This window comes from Schistocerca serialis, chromosome 6 (assembly GCF_023864345.2).
Source record: "Schistocerca serialis cubense isolate TAMUIC-IGC-003099 chromosome 6, iqSchSeri2.2, whole genome shotgun sequence".
Taxonomy (NCBI): domain Eukaryota; kingdom Metazoa; phylum Arthropoda; class Insecta; order Orthoptera; family Acrididae; genus Schistocerca; species Schistocerca serialis.
In genome coordinates, this window is record NC_064643.1 from 84,422,663 (window position 1) to 84,441,296 (window position 18,634).

The 18,634-nt window shown below is 40.0% G+C and overlaps 1 protein-coding gene across 2 annotated transcripts in view; it reads right to left on the reverse strand.

Annotated features, from left to right (window-relative positions):
* The window catches only part of LOC126484418 (Bardet-Biedl syndrome 4 protein), a 131,052-nt gene that overhangs the window by 99,335 nt on the left and 13,083 nt on the right, over nucleotides 1-18,634 (reverse strand). For both annotated transcript variants that reach the window (XM_050107931.1, XM_050107932.1), the window contains exons 4-5: nucleotides 16,415-16,509; nucleotides 3,653-3,815 (exon numbers count right to left, since the gene is read on the reverse strand). In XM_050107931.1, the coding sequence (XP_049963888.1) occupies nucleotides 3,653-3,815; nucleotides 16,415-16,509 (258 nt within the window). The remainder of the gene's footprint in view (nucleotides 1-3,652; nucleotides 3,816-16,414; nucleotides 16,510-18,634) is intronic.

The window sequence follows — 18,634 nt, forward strand, 5'->3', positions numbered from 1 at the left end:
GGAAGATGACATTGTGTCAACTGCTGGGGGGTGATCTGACATGTTTCATTATTCTGAAATATCAGAGATGACGAGATTGGTTGTTACAAGCGATCTTGGTGTACCTGGTATTCTAGAATAATATACTTATTGGAAGGAGTTCGTTCAACTGGGAGGATGGGTATGTTCTTCCAGCATATAGGTCTCTGTATGTTCTAGTTGTAAGGTGACAGATCATGTAAACCTAACATTCCCCGGAAGATTAACTGTCAGTAATGGTCACTTCTCTTGAAGACCAAGGTCCCTGGACTTCACCCCTTTACAGTTTTTGTTGTGTTATCAAATGACACCACTCGTGCACTGGCTGTCAGATGCTTGCCAGCATAAACAATAATATCTGTGGACACTGAGTGGTGGTGCCAGCATGGCAGTATATGCAAATCTGGTGCCACGCTTCCCCTCTCTGGGAAGACTACACTACACAATGCCCTCTCCAGCACTCACATAAAGGACGTCAACAGCAGTGCTCAGAGGTGAGTTCGTCAGTGCAGATCGTCTCCTCAGTTCGACAGCTCGGCTTCACTGGACAGAGGCTGTCGATGTCATAGCTAGTTAGGTCCACAAGAACCAGAGCAGCTAGAAAGATAGTTTAGTACTGAGCTGACAAAAGACTTTATTCAGGGACTGGAAATGCATGTTGTGTTCCACATGACTGCTTCTCAAAAGATAAGTAAATGTGTTTGATAACTGTAATGATATTATGAAAAGGATAGTTGTTACTCACCATATAGCGGAGGTGCTGAGTCGCAGAAATGCACATCAAAAAGACTGTCAGAATGTTAGTTTTCAGCCAACAAGGCCTTGGTCAAAAATAGACAAAAAACACACACACTTATGCAAACACAACTTACACACATGTGACCACAGTCTCAGGCAGCTGCAGCCATGGAGCCAGACTGCAAGCAGCAGTGCATTATGGGAGAGGCAACTGTGTAGGAGCAAGGAAGGCTGAGAAGGGGAGGGGGAGAGATGGCTGAGTAGAGGTGGGGGACAGCAAAGTGCTGCTGGGAGCGTGCAGGGATGAGGTGGAAACTAGGGCAGCTAAATGCAATTGGGAGGTTAGATGGTGAGTGAGGGAGGGGGGGGGGGGGGCGTAGTGGAAAAGAAGAGAAGTAAAAAGACTGGGTGCATTGATGGAATAGAGAGCTGTGTAGCAGTGGAGAGGGAACAGGGAAGGGGGCTAGATGGGTAAGAACAATGGCTAACAAAGACTGAGACCAGGAGGGTTACAGGAACACAGGATATACCACAGGGAGAGTTCTCACGTGCGCAGTTCAGAAAAGTGGTCCTCGTGGGAAGGATTCAGATGGCACAGGCTGTGAAGAAGTCACTGAAATGAAGGTCATGTTGGGCGGTGTGCTCAGCAGCAGGGTGGTACAATTGTTTCTTGGTCACAGCTTGTCAGTGGCCATTCACACAGACAGATAGCTTGTTGGTTGTCATGCCCACATAGGGTGCAGCACGGTGGTTGCAGCTTAGCTTGTAGATCACATGACTGGTTTCACAGGTAGCCCAGACTTTCATGGGATAGGTAATGTTTGTGACCGGACTGGAATAGGTGGTGGTGGGAGGATGTATGGAACAGGTCTTGCATCTAGGCCTATTACAGGGATACAGGGATATGAGCCATGAGGCAAGGGGTTGGGAGCAGGGGTTGTGTAGGGATGGACGAGGACATTGTGTAGGTTCGGCAGGCGGTGGAATACCACTGTGGCAGGGGTGGGAAGGATAGTGGGTAAGACATTTCTCATTTCAGGGCACAACAAGAAATAGTCAAAACCCTGGTGGGGAATGTAATTCAGTTGCTCCAGACCTGGGTGGTACCGAGTCACAAGGGGAATGCTCCTCTGTAGCCAAATGGTGGGACTTTGGGAGGTGTTGGCTAACTGGAAAACTAATGCATGGAAGATTGTAGAAGGTTGGGAGGGTAATTACAATCTGTAAAGGCCTCAAGTGAGACCCTTGATTTATTTAGAGAGGGACCGCTCGTTACTACAGATGCGATGGCCATGGGTGTGTAGGCTGTATGGAGTGGGAGGCAGCTGTCAAAGTGGAGAGACTGCTGGTAGTTGGTAGGTTTGATACGGACAGAGGTACCGATATAGCCATCTTTGAGATGGGGATCAACATTGAGGAAGGTGACTTCGAGGGTTGAGTAGGACCAGGTGAAATGAATGGGGAAGAAGAGGTTGAGGTTCTGGAGGACTGTAGATAGGGCATCCTTACCCTCATCCAGATGCTGGGTGTTTAGGAAAGATTCCTCTAGATGGCCATGAATAGGTTGGCACAAGATGGTGCCATATGGAAGCCCATGGTCATAACCCAGATTTGTTTGTAGGTAGTGTCTTCAAAGGAGAGGTAATTGTGGGTGAGAATATAGTTGGTCATGGTGACTACAAAGGAGCTGGTGAGTGGTGAATTTGGAATTCATCAGGCATTTGGAAAAGTAGAGTTCAATAGTTGTAAGGCCATTGGCATTAGGAGTGTTGGTGTAAATGGAGGCCTCACAATAGTGATGATGAGGGCACCGTGTGGTAAAGGAACAGAAACTGTGGAGAGTTGGAGGAGGAAATGGTTGATATCTTTTATATAGCAAGATAGGTTGTGGATAATAGGCCGAAGGTGTTGTCTACATGAGCAGAGATTCTCTCAGTGGGGGCACAGTGACTGGCCATAATGGGATGTCCCGGACGGCTGGGTTTATAGACTTTAGGAAGCATGTAGGAGGTAAGCAGGGAATAGCAGGGGTGAGGAGAGAGATGGACTCTGGGGAGAGGTTCTGGGATGGGCCTAAGGATTTGAGGAGAGACTGGAGATCCTGCTGGATTTCTGGGATGGGATCACTGTGGCAGGGATTGTAGGTGGATGAATCTGACAGGTGATGAAGTCCTTCTGCCAGGAAATCCTTGTGGTCGAATCACCAGTGGTGGAGCCTTTGTCATCAGGTAGGATTATAAGGTCAGGATCAGTTTTTAGGTGGTGGATTGTGGCTCTTTTTGTGGATGTAAGTTTAGTTTGCATGTTGAGGAATCTGGGGGATTGAATTGATTACTCAGTTATAGCACCATCTACTTATACTGATCAGCCAGAACATTACGACCACCAACCTACTAGCGACATAAACCCACCCAGGTGATAGCAGCACCATCTGGCGAGGAATGAATGCTAGTCAGACACACGCACAGTGCACGTAGTATCAGTGAGCATGCTGTCTGTGTGTAGAAAGGGGAAAGCACGCAATCTATCTGAGTTTGACCGAGGACAGATTGTGATGGCCTAGAGGCTTGGCAGAGCATTTCTGGAACTGTAGGACTTGTCAGGTGTCCGAGGAATGCTGTGGTGAGTGTCTTAATTAGTACAAACCACCACCTCATAAGTTAGTTAGTTTGTTTGTTTCATGTTCGATGGACTATTTGTAAAGTGAATTGTAATGCTGTAGAATAAGTCAGTTTACACTCACATTACACATTCATTTGCAGATATGGCTACATGCTTACTATTTACAAAAATTTTTAAGATACAGATGTTCATTAGTAATTTATACCCACCAAATTTTACATGTTTACCATTCTCCCTGTATCATACTTAGTTATAAACAACAAGAAATGCTTACCTGCATGCTGCATTATATACATTAACTGCAGCACCAATATCGTTCTCAAGCAGGTATATTTTTGCAAGTGCTACGTAGGAACATTCTTGGCGGCTCAAATCAATGGCCTTCGAAATGCTTTCTTTTGCTTTAACCCTTTCATTTAGGTGCAGGAGACACATGCCTACATGAAACATAAGAATTAAGGTTGTTGCTATTCTACACATTACTTTCTATGACAGATTAAACAAAACATGTCTTTTAAACAGTAATATCTTGCCAGAAGAACATGTTTAAAAATAAACAAATAAAATGGAAAAAATTCAATAAATCCATCTTCTGGAAAGAACACAGTGTAGAACTAGTCTCGCAAGTCACACATTCAACTGGAAAAGCAAAACTCATACAAAAAATCCACCAAAATACACAAACACAAACTTATAAAATAGAATGATTTAGTAAATTTAAATCATCATCATCATCATTTAAGACTGACTATGCCTTTCAGCGTTCAGTCTGGAGCATAGTCCCCCTTATAAAATTCCTCCATGATCCCCTATTCAGTGCTAACATTGGTGCCTCTTCTGACATTAAGCCTATTACTTCAAAATCATTCTTAACCGAATCCAGGTACCTTCTCCTTGGTCTACCCCGACTCCTCCTACCCTCTACTGCTGCACCCATGAGTCTCTTGGGTAACCTTCCTTCTCCCATGTGTGTAACATGACCCCACCATCTAAGCCTGTTCGCCCTGACTGCTAAATCTATAGAGTTCATTCCCAGTTTTTCTTTGATTTCCTCATTGTGGACACCCTCCTGCCATTGTTCCCATCTACTAGTACCTGCAATCATCCTAGCTACTTTCATGTCCGTAACCTCAACCTTATTCATAAGGTAACCTGAATCCACCCAGCTTTTGCTACCATACAACGAAGTTGGTCGAAAGACAGAACGGTGTACAGATAACTTAGTCTTGGTACTGACTTCCTTCTTGCAGAAGAGAGTAGATCGTAGCTGAGCGCTCACTGCATTAGCTGTGCTACACCTCTCTTCCAGTTCTTTCACTATGTTGCCATCCTGTGAGAATATGCATCCTAAATACTTGAAACTGTCCACCTGTTCTAACTTTGTTCCTCCTATTTGGCACTCGATCCATTTATATCTCCTTCCCACTGACATTACTTTCATTTTGGAGATGCCAATCTTCATACCATAGTCCTTAAATTTCTGGTCTAGCTCTGAAATATTACTTTGCAAACTTTCAATCGAATCTGCCATCACAATTAAGTCATCTGCATATGCGAGACTGCTTATTTTGTGTTCACATATCTTAATCTCACTCAGCCAGTCTACTGTTTTCAACATATGATCCATAAATAATATGGACAACAGTGGAGACAGATTGCAGCCTTGTCTTACCCCTGAAACTACTCTGAACCATGAACTCAGTTTACCGTCAACTCTAACTGCTGCCTGACTATCTATGTAAAGACCTTTAATTGCTTGCAAAAGTTTGCCTACTATTCCATAATCTCGTAGAACAGACAATAACTTCCTCCTAGGAACCTAGTCATATGCCTTTTCTAGATCTATGAAGCATAGATACAATTCCCTGTTCCACTCGTAACACTTCTCCATTATTTGCCGTAAGCTAAAGATCTGATCCTGACAACCTCTAAGAGACCTAAACCCACATTGATTTTCATCCAATTTGTCCTCAACTAACACTTGCACTTTCCTTTCAACAATACCGGAGAAGATTTTACCCACAACGCTGATTAAAGAGATACCTCTGTAGTTGTTACAATCTTTTCTGTTTCCATGTTTAAAGATTGGTGTGATTACTGCTTTCGCCCAGTCTGATGGAACCTGTCCCGACACCCACGCCATTTTAATTATCCTGTGTAGCCATTTAAGACCTGACATTCCACTGTATTTGATGAGTTCTGACTTAATTTCATCCAACCCAGCCGCTTTATTGCAGTGCAATCTATTAACCATTTTCTCCACTTCCTCAAGTGTGATCCTATTTCCATCATCATTCGTAATATCTTGGACAAAACATACAGCAGAATGGACTAGAAAAATTTGCAATAGGTGTAAGAGCTAACAAAGTGGGAAGAGTATACTATATTACTTGACAAAAAATATCTCGCACAAAACATGCATATCCAGAAAAACAAAACTAAAACACTATACCACAGCAGTAAGACCAGCATATTTAAGTGCATGTAAATGCTAAGGATGAACTATAAGCTGGACAGAATAGAAATACTTGAAAGCTGGATTACTAGAAAAATAGTGGCTTCCACACAAACTATAAATGGTTGGAAAATGTAACAAGGAGAGCTATGAAAATATCAGAAGCAATGGCAAAGCAAAGATAAATCTTCATTGGGTACCTCTACCGAATGAATGAGAACAGGCTAACAACATAAATATTTCACGTCAAGTTGCAGGAACACATAATGAAAAGACTGTCACACATTGAACTTGTGACCAAAGCCTTCATCAGAAATGAAAATACACACACATTCGGAAGTGGGGTGGGGAAGGGATAGGGACAGCAGAGTACAGGTGGGGGAGAGAAGAATGCTGTCTGGTGAAGCGTGTAGGGACTACGGTAGATGGCAGCAGGACAAGGCTAGCAAGCACAGTGTTGGGAGACTGTGGGGGGTCAGATATGGAGAGCATAAAACCAGAGGAGCAGAGAAGGGGATAAGACCAGTTGGTGCATTGGCAGGTAGCAGCACACAATGAGGGTGAGGGGATGTGAACTGGGAGGAGGTGATAGGACAGAGGGGTTGGAAACTGTTGGGTGGAGGATGTGGAGATAGTAGGTTACTGTAAGTTGAAAAACTGTTAATTTTGGGAGTGGAGAACGTGTTGTAAGGATAACTCCCATCTGTGAAGTCCATAAAAGCTAGTGGTGAAGGGGAGGATACAGATGGCACAGGTTGTGAAGCAGCAATTGAAATCAAGCATGTTATGTTCAGGTGCATGTTGTGCCACAGGGTGGCCCACTTTGCTGGTAGCCACAGTTTGTCACTGGCCATTCTTCCTGGTGTAGTCACACAAACACAAAAAGCTGTGCAATGATTGCGGCAGAGCTGGTATATGACATGACTGCTTTTACAGGTCGCCCAGGCTCTGATGGCGTAGAATAAGCCCATGGCAGGACTCGAATAAGAAGTGCTGGGTGGTTGGATCAGCCAGGTCTTGCAACTGGGTCTTCTACATATTTATGATCCCTGTGGCAAGGGATTGGGATTGAGAGTGGCACAGGGATGGACTAGGGTGTTGTGGAGTTGGGAAGGAAGTCCCTCAAATCAGCGCATGATGACAGACAATCAGTGCCCTTATGTAAGATGTGGTTCAGATGTTCCAGTTTGGGGTGGTATTGGGTGACGAAGGGGGCACTCCTTTCAGGGTGTATACACAGACAAGGAAAAAAAAATTCCCAGATTTACCAGTTAAAAATACACTTTCTCCTGGGTGAAAATACACTTTTTCCCTGTTAAGTGACAGTATACTTTTCCTCAGAACTGTAAAACACATCAATCCTTTGAATGGTTATGGTTTTATACACCGGCGTAGAATTTCCTGGAACTTTAGAAAATGAAACTCGGGAAAAAAACACGTTTGGAAAGATCTTTGAAGGACAGCAACAGGTACACTGCATATTTTCATATTACGAAAGTATATATTCAAATTCCACCAAACACCGCATGTTACTTTCCAAAGCATTGAAATCGAGATTGTGATGTGCTTTTGTAAGCCAGCCATAGCTCATGTCACGTGATCTCGCCAGCTGATGACATAAGATATTCAGAGCATAGGACACAAGATGCAGTCAGCCAATAGCAACATCACTGTTAAGTAGTGTGAACACACAAATAGGAAAAGTTAATGGTTTAAATTAATATACATAGTGTTGTTACAGGAACAGAAAAGTTTTCACATATAACATTGGTTTCAAAAATTAATAAGCTGCAAGAGAAGCTAAGCTTTCACACATGTTGATTTATTATTTTTTTTTTTTTTTTCCCACTTCAAGACATATCACAGAAACATGCCAGTTAAATTTTTAACAACAACATAAATGTCTAACCTTTTGGGTTTGAAATTTTAAATGAGAGTCAAATACTCTATGATTTGAAAACTTCATCGCACGTTCCTGCACATTGTTCACCTTGCAGGAAAGGTAATTTACTTTAAGTAAAGCTTTTCTCAAATAACCATTCACAATATTTTCCTGCGATCTGTTAGAAATATGTTCGTTTCAGCAGTTGCCGGAGAGCGCCACATAACCGGCGTCACCGCGATTGCGTAGCTACGATGACACAGGAACACCATATGTTGGTACGTTAAAACATTAAAAGATCTTACATTATGTCATAAAAGAAACAAAACAATAGATGATACTAAAAGAGCACCGGAATTTCGTGAACCATACTAAAAAGCATATTTTGGCTTAAAGTGCACAATTGTATGTCTAGATATGGGAATAAATTTTCTTGGAGTGCCAGTAGTGTATTGTCTCGTGTTTAGTTCTTTATTATGGCATAGTGCCATACATGTTAGAAGACAAAAATGTACAGTGAACAGTTGAAACAGGCCAATAGTGTGGAATTAAACACTTTGTTTCAAATGCCTCAGCAGAAAAGATTAATAAAAGCCAAATATCTTCATAAAACTGACAAAAATAACTTCATTGTTCTACAAGGCGATTATTGCTTGACTATCAGAAAGTTGTAAATGAAATAAAATCTCAAACTAATAACATATTTTAGCTTTCCATAATTATGTGAATGTATTTTAATTCACTTGAAAGCTCCTGACCACAGAAATCCGTTTTGTTTTCATTTGACGAGAGAACAATAAACGGAGAGGAAGCAGCAAAATCACTAAATGTAAACACGGGTAACGTGGAGACCACCCACCTCCCCACTAGAACTAAGACTGTCCTGTGCATCAGCCCCATATCTATGATCCCTCCCTCAAGCGTTTGAGGTAGGACGCCAAAAATTTTTTAAAAAAAAAATCGACTTTTCAAAAATATGTTCATTTCGTAGGGCACATCTTTCTGAAGAATCTGATACATAAAGCATATGTGTTCGAGGAAACGTAAGACATGTTATTTGGTCTTAAGTGGGCCTAGGTGCAGTGCCATGCATCTTCACAAAGTATTCTTCTATCTTATGTCACTGTATTTCGCTCTCTGGAATTCAAACGTGTAATATTTTGTAATGGATGCCATCAAACTATATTCAGGACAGTAGAAATTAAAATTTCCTGTGGTGTCTCTCCTGCTCCCAGTCAGCTAGTTTGACTCCTGCCCTTTTCTTTTCTTTCCTTTTTTTTCTTTTTTTAAAAAAAAAAAAAAATCCCTTGCAATTAATACTGGATGGGATTACTTGTAATTGGGAGAGCAAGAACTCTTCAGAAAATTTGCAGTCTTTATTACCTCTTAGCTAATAACTTGCTGTTTTGTGTGACATACAATTAAATATAGCACACATAAAACCAGTAAAGACAAGACAAGCAAGACAGTACAGATTTATTCAATCCTTAAGTCCTAGCATTTTTTCTTTCTAATATTGCTACAGCTTTACATGGTGTAAACTTTGTAAATCTTTTTGCTACATCAAAAAATGAAATGTCATCGTCTAATACTGAAAAAATAGTACCAAAGACTGGTATGGTTTCTTGATTTGATTACATGTAAAACTTCCTGGCAGATTAAAACTGTGTGCCCGACCGAGACTCGAACTCGGGACCTTTGCCTTTCGCGGGCAAGTGCTCTACCATCTGAGCTACCGAAGCACGACTCACGCCTGGTACTCACAGCTTTACTTAGGTTCGCAGGAGAGCTTCTGTAAAGTTTGGAAGGTAGGAGACGAGATACTGGCAGAAGTAAAGCTGTGAGAACCGGGCGTGAGTCGTGCTTCGGTAGCTCAGATGGTAGAGCACTTGCCCGCGAAAGGCAAAGGTCCCGAGTTTGAGTCTCGGTCGGGCACACAGTTTTAATCTGCCAGGAAGTTTCATATCAGCGCACACTCCGCTGCAGAGTGAAAATCTCATTCTGATTACATGTAGTTTGTCACTGTTTGCTAGATAAAATGAAATAGGCCTGCCTAATATTGCAGTAATTGTAACGCACACCAAATAAACGAGATTGTTTTGGCACAAATGGTCATTTTTATAACACGACAGAATATAATTCACGAAGTACCAATATCAATTGCCTATTAGGCCTACTACAAGCAAAAAGCTTTATATTAGGAAATAGTTTCACATTTCATTCATATGCTGCAGCTTCTCAAGCATGATATCGAAAAGTAGTAGTATAAAATTTTTATATAAATTTGGAACGGTCATATTCTTCCATTATTTGTGTGGTGTCCCTGTTTCCTCTCCTTTCTTGTTCTAACAAACAATCTTGTATCACTAATTCTGTGACTATTCCTGCCAGTGTCAAAACTTTCTCTGGTTGCCTTCATTAACCCTGCCACAGTCAACTCTTTAGTTATCTCCGTTTATTCTCCGGTCAGGGTTTACCACAACGCGTTTTCAGCGCTACTCCCAGAACAGAACTTAAGCGGATGCTAGTTGGGGACTGTACAACTGGCCCTTACTAGTTTATCAGTCTGGCCAAAAATTTTGTGTCTAAATTTCATTTTCTTGGATACATCGAGAAGATAACACGTAATCTTTCGAACCTGTTATCCCTGTTGGTCATTTACTTCCACTCTGATAGACTGAATCTATAGATTTTGCTAGTAATTATAACAATACTGATCATTCGCAAGCCCAGTGAACCACATAAACAGCGATTAGCATTCACCCATTTGGCTTTATTCCACTTGGCCCATATAGCCCTGTCCCCTTTTGTCTGCAGGAAAGTTTATTTCTAGATGCGACACATTCAAAAATCAACTTATGATTCATTCGGAAATCAACTTAGAATGTGTTCAAAAATGTTCAAAATCCAACAGGGGTGCATTTCAAAATCGTATGAATAATTGATAGACCACTGTGCACTGGATGCTAGGTGCTTTGTGAAACAAGGTTTTTTTTCTTCAAGAATATGAATTTGGTGCCCCCCCCCCCCTGCCCAGGACAGACACCCCTGTTTGGTCCCCCGCCCCTTGATCCGGGACTGTTGCGCGTGCATGAATCTGGCGGCAAAACTTCTCCAGGTAGCATCTGACTGCTTGCTGCTACTGCTTATACATCTATAACACCACACTTCTGTAGCTAAGAAGTGGGAGTAGGTACTACTCAAACGTGACTCAACTGCGCATGCGCATGAGTTCGCTCGCAACTACTCAAATGAATCTAATGTAAACAGTTGTGACATCGTGCTCATCGGAGGCAATTTGTTGTTATGAAGCACTGCATAAACTTCCTAAAGCCTTTGACACATTTTGCTGTTGGCAGATGCTTGTATGAGCACTGTGTTTTGCAGCTGTATATGGCGCATTTCCTTTGCAATTTAAGTTTTTTTTTTTTCCTCTTGTTCATGTTTTGTTGCTGCAGTATTATTCTGCTGTAGTGAGATACAGTAATATCCTTTGTTAGAGTATTAGTTCTTACCAGTTAAAATTACAAAAATTTAACTGAAAACTAAAACAATGAAAAATTCTCAAAATTCTAAAAAATTCCTGGTTTTCTCCTGGATGAAAAAATTCCCAGATTTTTTCCTGGATCTCCCAGTTGTCCCGGGTTATACAACATGTCCTTTGTTGTTGGTTCCTGGGGGTGGTGGGAGGAGGGGTGGTGGGTGGATTTGGGGTGTGCCGGGATATGGCATGGAAAATTTGTTTGTCTACGGGATTGTGCCTGTTTATGAAGGCCTTTATAAGGCCTTCAGTGTATTGGGCAACGGAATTCTTTTCGCCACAGACACGTCATCCTACTTTGGCAGGACTGTATGGGAGGGAGTTTTTGGTGAGAAAGGAATGGCGCCTGTCAAAATGCTGATACTGTTGGTGGATAATGGATTTAATAAGGACAGACGTGTGGATGGAGCGATCAGAGAGGAGTAGGTAATGTCCAGGTAGGTGGCTTGCTGGTTAGAGGAGGACGAGATGAGGCAGATGGGAGAGAAGGTGTTGAGGTTGTGGAGGAACAAGGATAAGGTGTCCAACACATCCACCAATCTTTTCCCCTTCGCTGCTCCTCTTTTTTGGACCACATTCCCCTTCCCCTCCCTGCCCCCTCACACCCCTACAGCTGCCAGATGTTGCACTTGGCAGCCTTGTCCTGCTCCACCTTGTCCCTGTACACTCTGCCAAACAGCGTTCTTCTCTCTCTTCTTCTCCCCCACCCCATCAACAACCAGCTACACCTCCCCCGTCCCTGCACCATTCCGGATTGCTGCTTTCATTCAATGCAAGAGCTGCATTCTGGCTGCAGAGGCCAGAGACATGCATGGAGTTCTAAAAATGTGTGGAAAATCCAATAAACACTGCTAACAAAAATGCCTGTCACTTCTGTTCTAACAGAGGTGGGACTATGAATCATGTAATTTTGGAAAAGGCTAAGAACAAGCTTTCAAATGATATGTATCATACCCATATTCAAAAGATTTACACAGTAAAGGTCAGTGGCTGCATGAAGTTCTAAAAATAAGTAGAAAATTCAATAAACACTGCTAACAAAAATGCCTGTCACTTTTGTTCTAACAGAGATGGGACCATGAATGTAATTTTGGAAAAAGCTAGGAACAAGCTTTCAAATGATATCCATCGTAGCCATATTCAAACAATGTACATAGTGACCTAGATCTAGACCTTCACCCTGAATGTCTCAAAATACATCACATTCAAAATTTCTGAAAAAATATATTTACTTCTTCATTTTATACTATACAACATAGCAAAAATCAAGTTGGGATGGCATTTAGATTAGGAGATATAAATTAAAATCTACAGTTATGTGATAGAATAAAACAATACAGATTGAATGCAAACTGCAATAAAATGACATAAATACTGAAAAAAATCTTAACTGTTAAAAAGATGGTGCAATAGCAATGCACAGTAAGGTAGCAATACAAATACAACAATAGCAAGCATTTGCAATGTGCAAGATAACAGATTACAACATCTGAGCTTTAGTGACGGAAAACATGATATAACCATCCCAGCAAAACATGTGGAATGTATGGCAAACAGGTTCAAATAAACAATGAAATGACAAATGTATCATCAGGACTTACCATGCCTCAATACTGGGAAGCAAGATATAACACTGTTAATGCAGTTCTTGGTGAACATTTGGTCTGTTGCAGTTCTCACATCAACCTTTGTACGAATGCCTTCCTTGTCCACAGTAAAGAATCAGATTTCTTGGGGTATACAAATAAAAGTAAACAGTCTTGAGGATGTAGGAAACTAACTGGTATCCTCATTAACATTAAAACACATCCAAGACAGCACTGATCTTTGTACACGCATACAGCAAACCTAGTGATACCACCAAGGTATGAGTCTTGTATCTGTGTCAAATATTCATTTCTGGTGTATGATGACTTGGGGAAAACATTCATTTGGATTTTGTTATGGGCAGTGGGAATAACTCATTGTAACTTGTGAGTAAAGTACCTGCAACTGTGCAAATCAGCTATAACCACTCTTGAAGGAGAGATGCTTCATCATACTCAATTTCAGTTTCATATAAGTGACACACTGCAATGTTGTTGGAACACCACTCAAACAACTGTCTGGGTGTTATTATCTGAGAGTTTGAAATGCACTGCAGACTGGCATGGGGAGCAAGTCTCTTGATGGTACCAGCGACACAGTTATATGGTCCTTAGCCACTCTGCACAGTTATTGAAATCACTTTGATGAAAAGGTATGTTTGCAAAATTTTTGTGGCGTCTGTACTAGGCTACAGTGCCATCTGAGAAGTAATAAAACTACTTGGGCTGTTCTATGGAAATGGTACATCATGAAGTTAATCAGATTTCGTTTTTTGTACAATAGAAATGCACAAACAGGGATGAATGTGCGGGCATGTTATCACGATGCAAGAACCATGAATTGTCTCACCACATTTCAGGCCGTTTTCTTCTCACAATTTTTTCTCACAGGGGTCACAATATGTACCGACAGTACCATCGATTAACGGTTTGTCCCTGTAGCACAAATTCATGACAAAGAATCACCAGTTATGATTCTCTTAACAAACATCTTGTTCTCATTTGCGTGATCCAATAGCTCCTCACAGGTTGCAACGTGAAGGTCTTTCTAGTCCTCACTTATGAACCATGGGATGAACTTGCTCGCCAAATGATGCATTGCATGATGCTGTGTCAGGATTTCATGACATGATCCATCTGACATGTTACATTCTTCTGCAATCTCTCAGACAGTCATTCTTCAATTGTCATGCACAATTTCGCATGTCCCACAATGCCAACCACATTTCTCTCCAATCCAACACACCACTGCTACTAAATTAAAAAGGTTCCAGGATTTTTTGGACAGACCTCATAAATGAAATGCGATCAGTTTTCTGCGTGTGTATAATAAACAACAAATCGCCCTGTGCATTGCTCCAGTGAGACCCCTGCTCATCCTGCAGGACAAATGCATAATTCTCTGCAGAGCCACATGTAAAAAATTTTCATTGTCACAAAACATCTCTTCCAGGTGTTTCAGAAATTTGGATGGTTGAATGACTGTAAAGTAGTGCAGCAGGAGTTTCTTTTCAATTTTTCAACATGTTTTCCAAGAAGACTTCCACAGAAAATAGATCAATCTGGAAAGTCATTCTATCTGTACATATCCATGGTTTGTATGTTATATCATCAAGTTCATTATCATCATACAACACCCCTAAAGAAAGAAAGAATGTGTACGTGGGCAGTTCTCACATGTTGGCATAGAAAGCTTTGGCTGTGCAAGATTGCAAATGACCTTAACAAGACAGTGTTTGTATGCATTAACAATCAGTATCAGATGTAAACCATTTCCTAAATGGTTTGAGGCTCAAAATTCATTTTCAATCCTTCAAATGCTCCAACTTTCCAGAAAAAGTGTCAGTATTTGGATCTTCTCCCCCACTTGTGGCCCTGGTTTTGAATTTCTGTTTCAATTGCATTATAATTTTACATTCCATAGTTGTTTCATCCTCCTCCTCTTTTTTTCTGGAATACTTCAGACACTTTCTCCAACATTATCTGCACATATGTATTCTCTTTGTCTTTTTATTTCCACCAGTGACTCACCAATGAATCCCAGACTGTCATTTAATGCAACTAAATCAACATCTGAGGCTACAAGCCCTTGCTTTGGTGTGTTTTTTTTCTACTTCTAACACACATTTTGTGGTCTGTAGTTATGCCACTAACCACATCAAGCATCCACATTTTCACTTTGCATATCACAAATGATCGCTGTTGGTGAATTACTATTGCTACCTGACTGTGTGTTGCTATCACACCATCTTTTTAACAGTTAACATGTTTTTCATTACTTTACGTCATTTAATGCAGTTTGCTTTCAATTTATACTGCTTTATTGTATCTCACAGCTGTAGATACTAACTTATATCTCCTAAGCCAAATGTCATCCCAACTTGACTTTTTACTATGTTGTGTGGTATAAGACGAAAAACAAATACATTTTTTCCAGAAATTTTGAAGGTGACATGCTTCGTGATAAGGTTAAGGTAACTGATCTTAAATAAGTACACAATTTGGATATGACCATGATTGATATCACTTGAAAGCTTGTTCTTAGCCCTTTCCAGAATTATCTGATTCACAGTTCTATCTCTATTAGAACACAAGTTGCAGCTGCCTTTGTCAGCGGTGTTACTTGAATACTCCACATATTTTTAGAACTCCAGGCAGCCATTACTTTTGTCATACTTGTGCTATAATTCTGAAATTGGACATTTTTCATTCTCTCCTCTTGTGCAATGAACACACCAAACTTGATAAAAACAGAGAATGGTCAGGTTGAAAACTGTACTTTTCTGTATTGATTTGAGATGGAATGACCCTAAATACGGATGAGCTTGTTTCACTGAAACCTTTGCGTGAACTCAAAATACAGAATATGTATATGTTACAGTTATTTTATACATAATTAAGGCACAATGGAGAAGGTAATGCTCCTCATAATCAAACAGCAAAGCAAGATGAAGAAACTTCTGTGGTGAAATTTTGACTGGGCTCATAACCAAATAGGGTTTACAGAATTCAAATTCAGGCACAGGAATACAAAGGAAGAACTTTTGTTACACCTTAATACAAAGCAAAGTGTACTGATTGGCATACGCACAATGAATAAACAAAAGGGGGCTACATCTATGGAAGATAAAAAGAAATGCGACTGTAGCCCAATCAGTATATTAGGTAGAGAGGTTTTTAAAAGTGAAAATAACTTTCAGTTTCAATAGTTAACATTGCAGCTTTTATTTTCCCTTTTGTATTGCTATTCACAATGCACATATTTCAGCTACGTACACTTAAAATTATGGCACATTTTCAAAATGAAAACGTATGGTAAGGAACTTCATGCCATACTAAGTGCAAACATGCAGTGTGGTGCTCTTTGTAGTTAAGTTTGAAAGGTTTCAGTATATACTTGTATATCACTGCAAAAACAGTAGCAAACAAAGAAGTGCAAGAAATTAATTAAAATAATTCATAAAAATCTGTACTGTAATTTTCTCAGCATATTTCAAGCAAAAATGTGCTTCCAAAATAGAGAAACCAGCAATTAGGACGAAAACTGGAAAGGCTTTTTTTCTAAGGAATACCTAAGTTATGATAAATATCCCATTCAGGCTTGAGAACAAGACTTTCTGCTTCTCGGTACGCCTCTAAGGCCAATCTGTGCCTTCCAAGTAGATACCTATGATTGGAATGTTTACATTAAATTACACAATGAATGAGTATATATAAACATACAGTTTAAAGGCTGGGTGTAGCGCAGTTACCAGAATTTTTTTTGTAAAACATATCTGAAATTACCATGAGATGTTTTTTCACATTTATCTAATACATACTTCGAGTGTTCACGTACAAGAACACAACAGTCAAAGGGAATAAGAGTCATGTATGGCATACAATAATCAAATTAGTTACACATGACAATGGCATATCTTTTGCATCTGATACTGCTAAAATGTAATGTATTGATTCATGGTAAACTAAAGCTGCACAAAATTAATGTTATTTATAATATTATCAAACAATTGCCAGGACAAGTACCCATGTTCAGCAGCATCAAAAGTTATAGAAGACAAAAATGAACTACCTTAAAACGATTATTGGAATACCACAAAATCAACATTAATACAAAGTAAAAACTACTATATTTTGATTGTACTGACAACGGGCACTGCTGTGCCTACTAGTTTGACAACACAGCAAATAAGCAATCATTCTGTGCAGTTTCAGTTGATTTTGAATGGAAATGTGTTTTTGCAATAGAGTGCAATAGATAATTAAAAAAATTAAATAACCTCATATTTATCACACAATTTCAAGCAGATACCTCACAAAATGAAAACTGATATATATATAAGTACCAATCTCATCTGCAACATGATTCTCATTTCCTTTCTATAACACTGCAATGTTAATATTAATATACTGGAACTTCCATCAATAGACATATATATAGAGTGCAATTAGAGAAACAATTCTTTCCTCTCACAATATTGCAACATTAGAAAGACATTTCAGTATATTTCACATACACACAAAAGTGAAAGAAAACCTGCTAGCTTCTGGGGTAAGGACACAAGGCCACAGGAGAGAGAGAGAGAGAGAGAGAGAGAGAGAGAGAGAGAGAGAGAGAGAGAGAGAGAGAGTGGGGGGAGGGGTGAACATACTCTCTCACTTGACAAACGATTTATTCTAGAATGTTTTCTCTCTCTTTTATGTATATCTGGCAATGACTTCACACTGCTGCTATTCAGTGAGTGGCCTCTTTTAATTCCAAATTATTTACATTCTGCCATTACTTTCCTTATTAAATATTATATATTATATACAGATAATTTTTATACTAAAAATTCTAGCACAATCCTTTCATTTATTTTTCTTTTTACTGCCATGCTATTCCTAATTAACAACATCTGGGAGGAAGATAGCCTTCCATCCAGTCCCAAGTCCAGATAAAGTGGGAAGGTTAATCGTTGGACTAACCATTCAACATTGTAAAAAAACTGGAGGGTTCTTCCACGCTCACACCCAGCCTCGAACTGGAATGAATGTTACGGCAAACAACCCAAGCTTATGAATATAGGACACAGAATCAAAGGTAAATACAGAAACATCTCATTAGTATATGTCCACACCCCAACTGAGGACAAGAAGGAAGATATAAAAGATGAATTCTATGATACCTTACACCAGATGTGCTCCAGATTATCACAGTACGAAATCAGAATTGTGCTGGAAGATTTAAATGCCAAAATTGGGCAAGAACATCAATGGTAACCATATATATGCATGTTAAGCTTGTACATTCTATTTCATGATGATAGAAGCCTCATCAACTTCACCACAGCCAGAAACATGCAAATAGTACATCATTTCCCCATAGAGACATACATATAGAAACATTGACCTCACCAGATGATCTAACTAGGAACTAAAGAGACCACATGTTGATAGAGAAAAAACATAAAAAGGAAGTAACTGATGTTAGGACAATGAGATGGGCTGAGATAGGATTAGAACATTCTCCTGTGCTTATAAAGATGAACGAAGTAAGAGCAACTGTGGCAAATGAGCCCAAAGAGTATATGGGAGTAGGCCAAAAGAATACCAAGTGAATCAACTGTTTAAGATTAAGGTTACAATTGGATTCACAGGGTCATGGAATGAAAGCAATATGAAAGAAGATGAAGATATCAGTACAAAATGGAACAAGAAGGAGACAGCACAGGAACTATTAGGAGATAACAATAATAGCAATATTAAGCGCAAACCATGGTTCAGTGAAACATATAGAAAAGCTGTTCAGG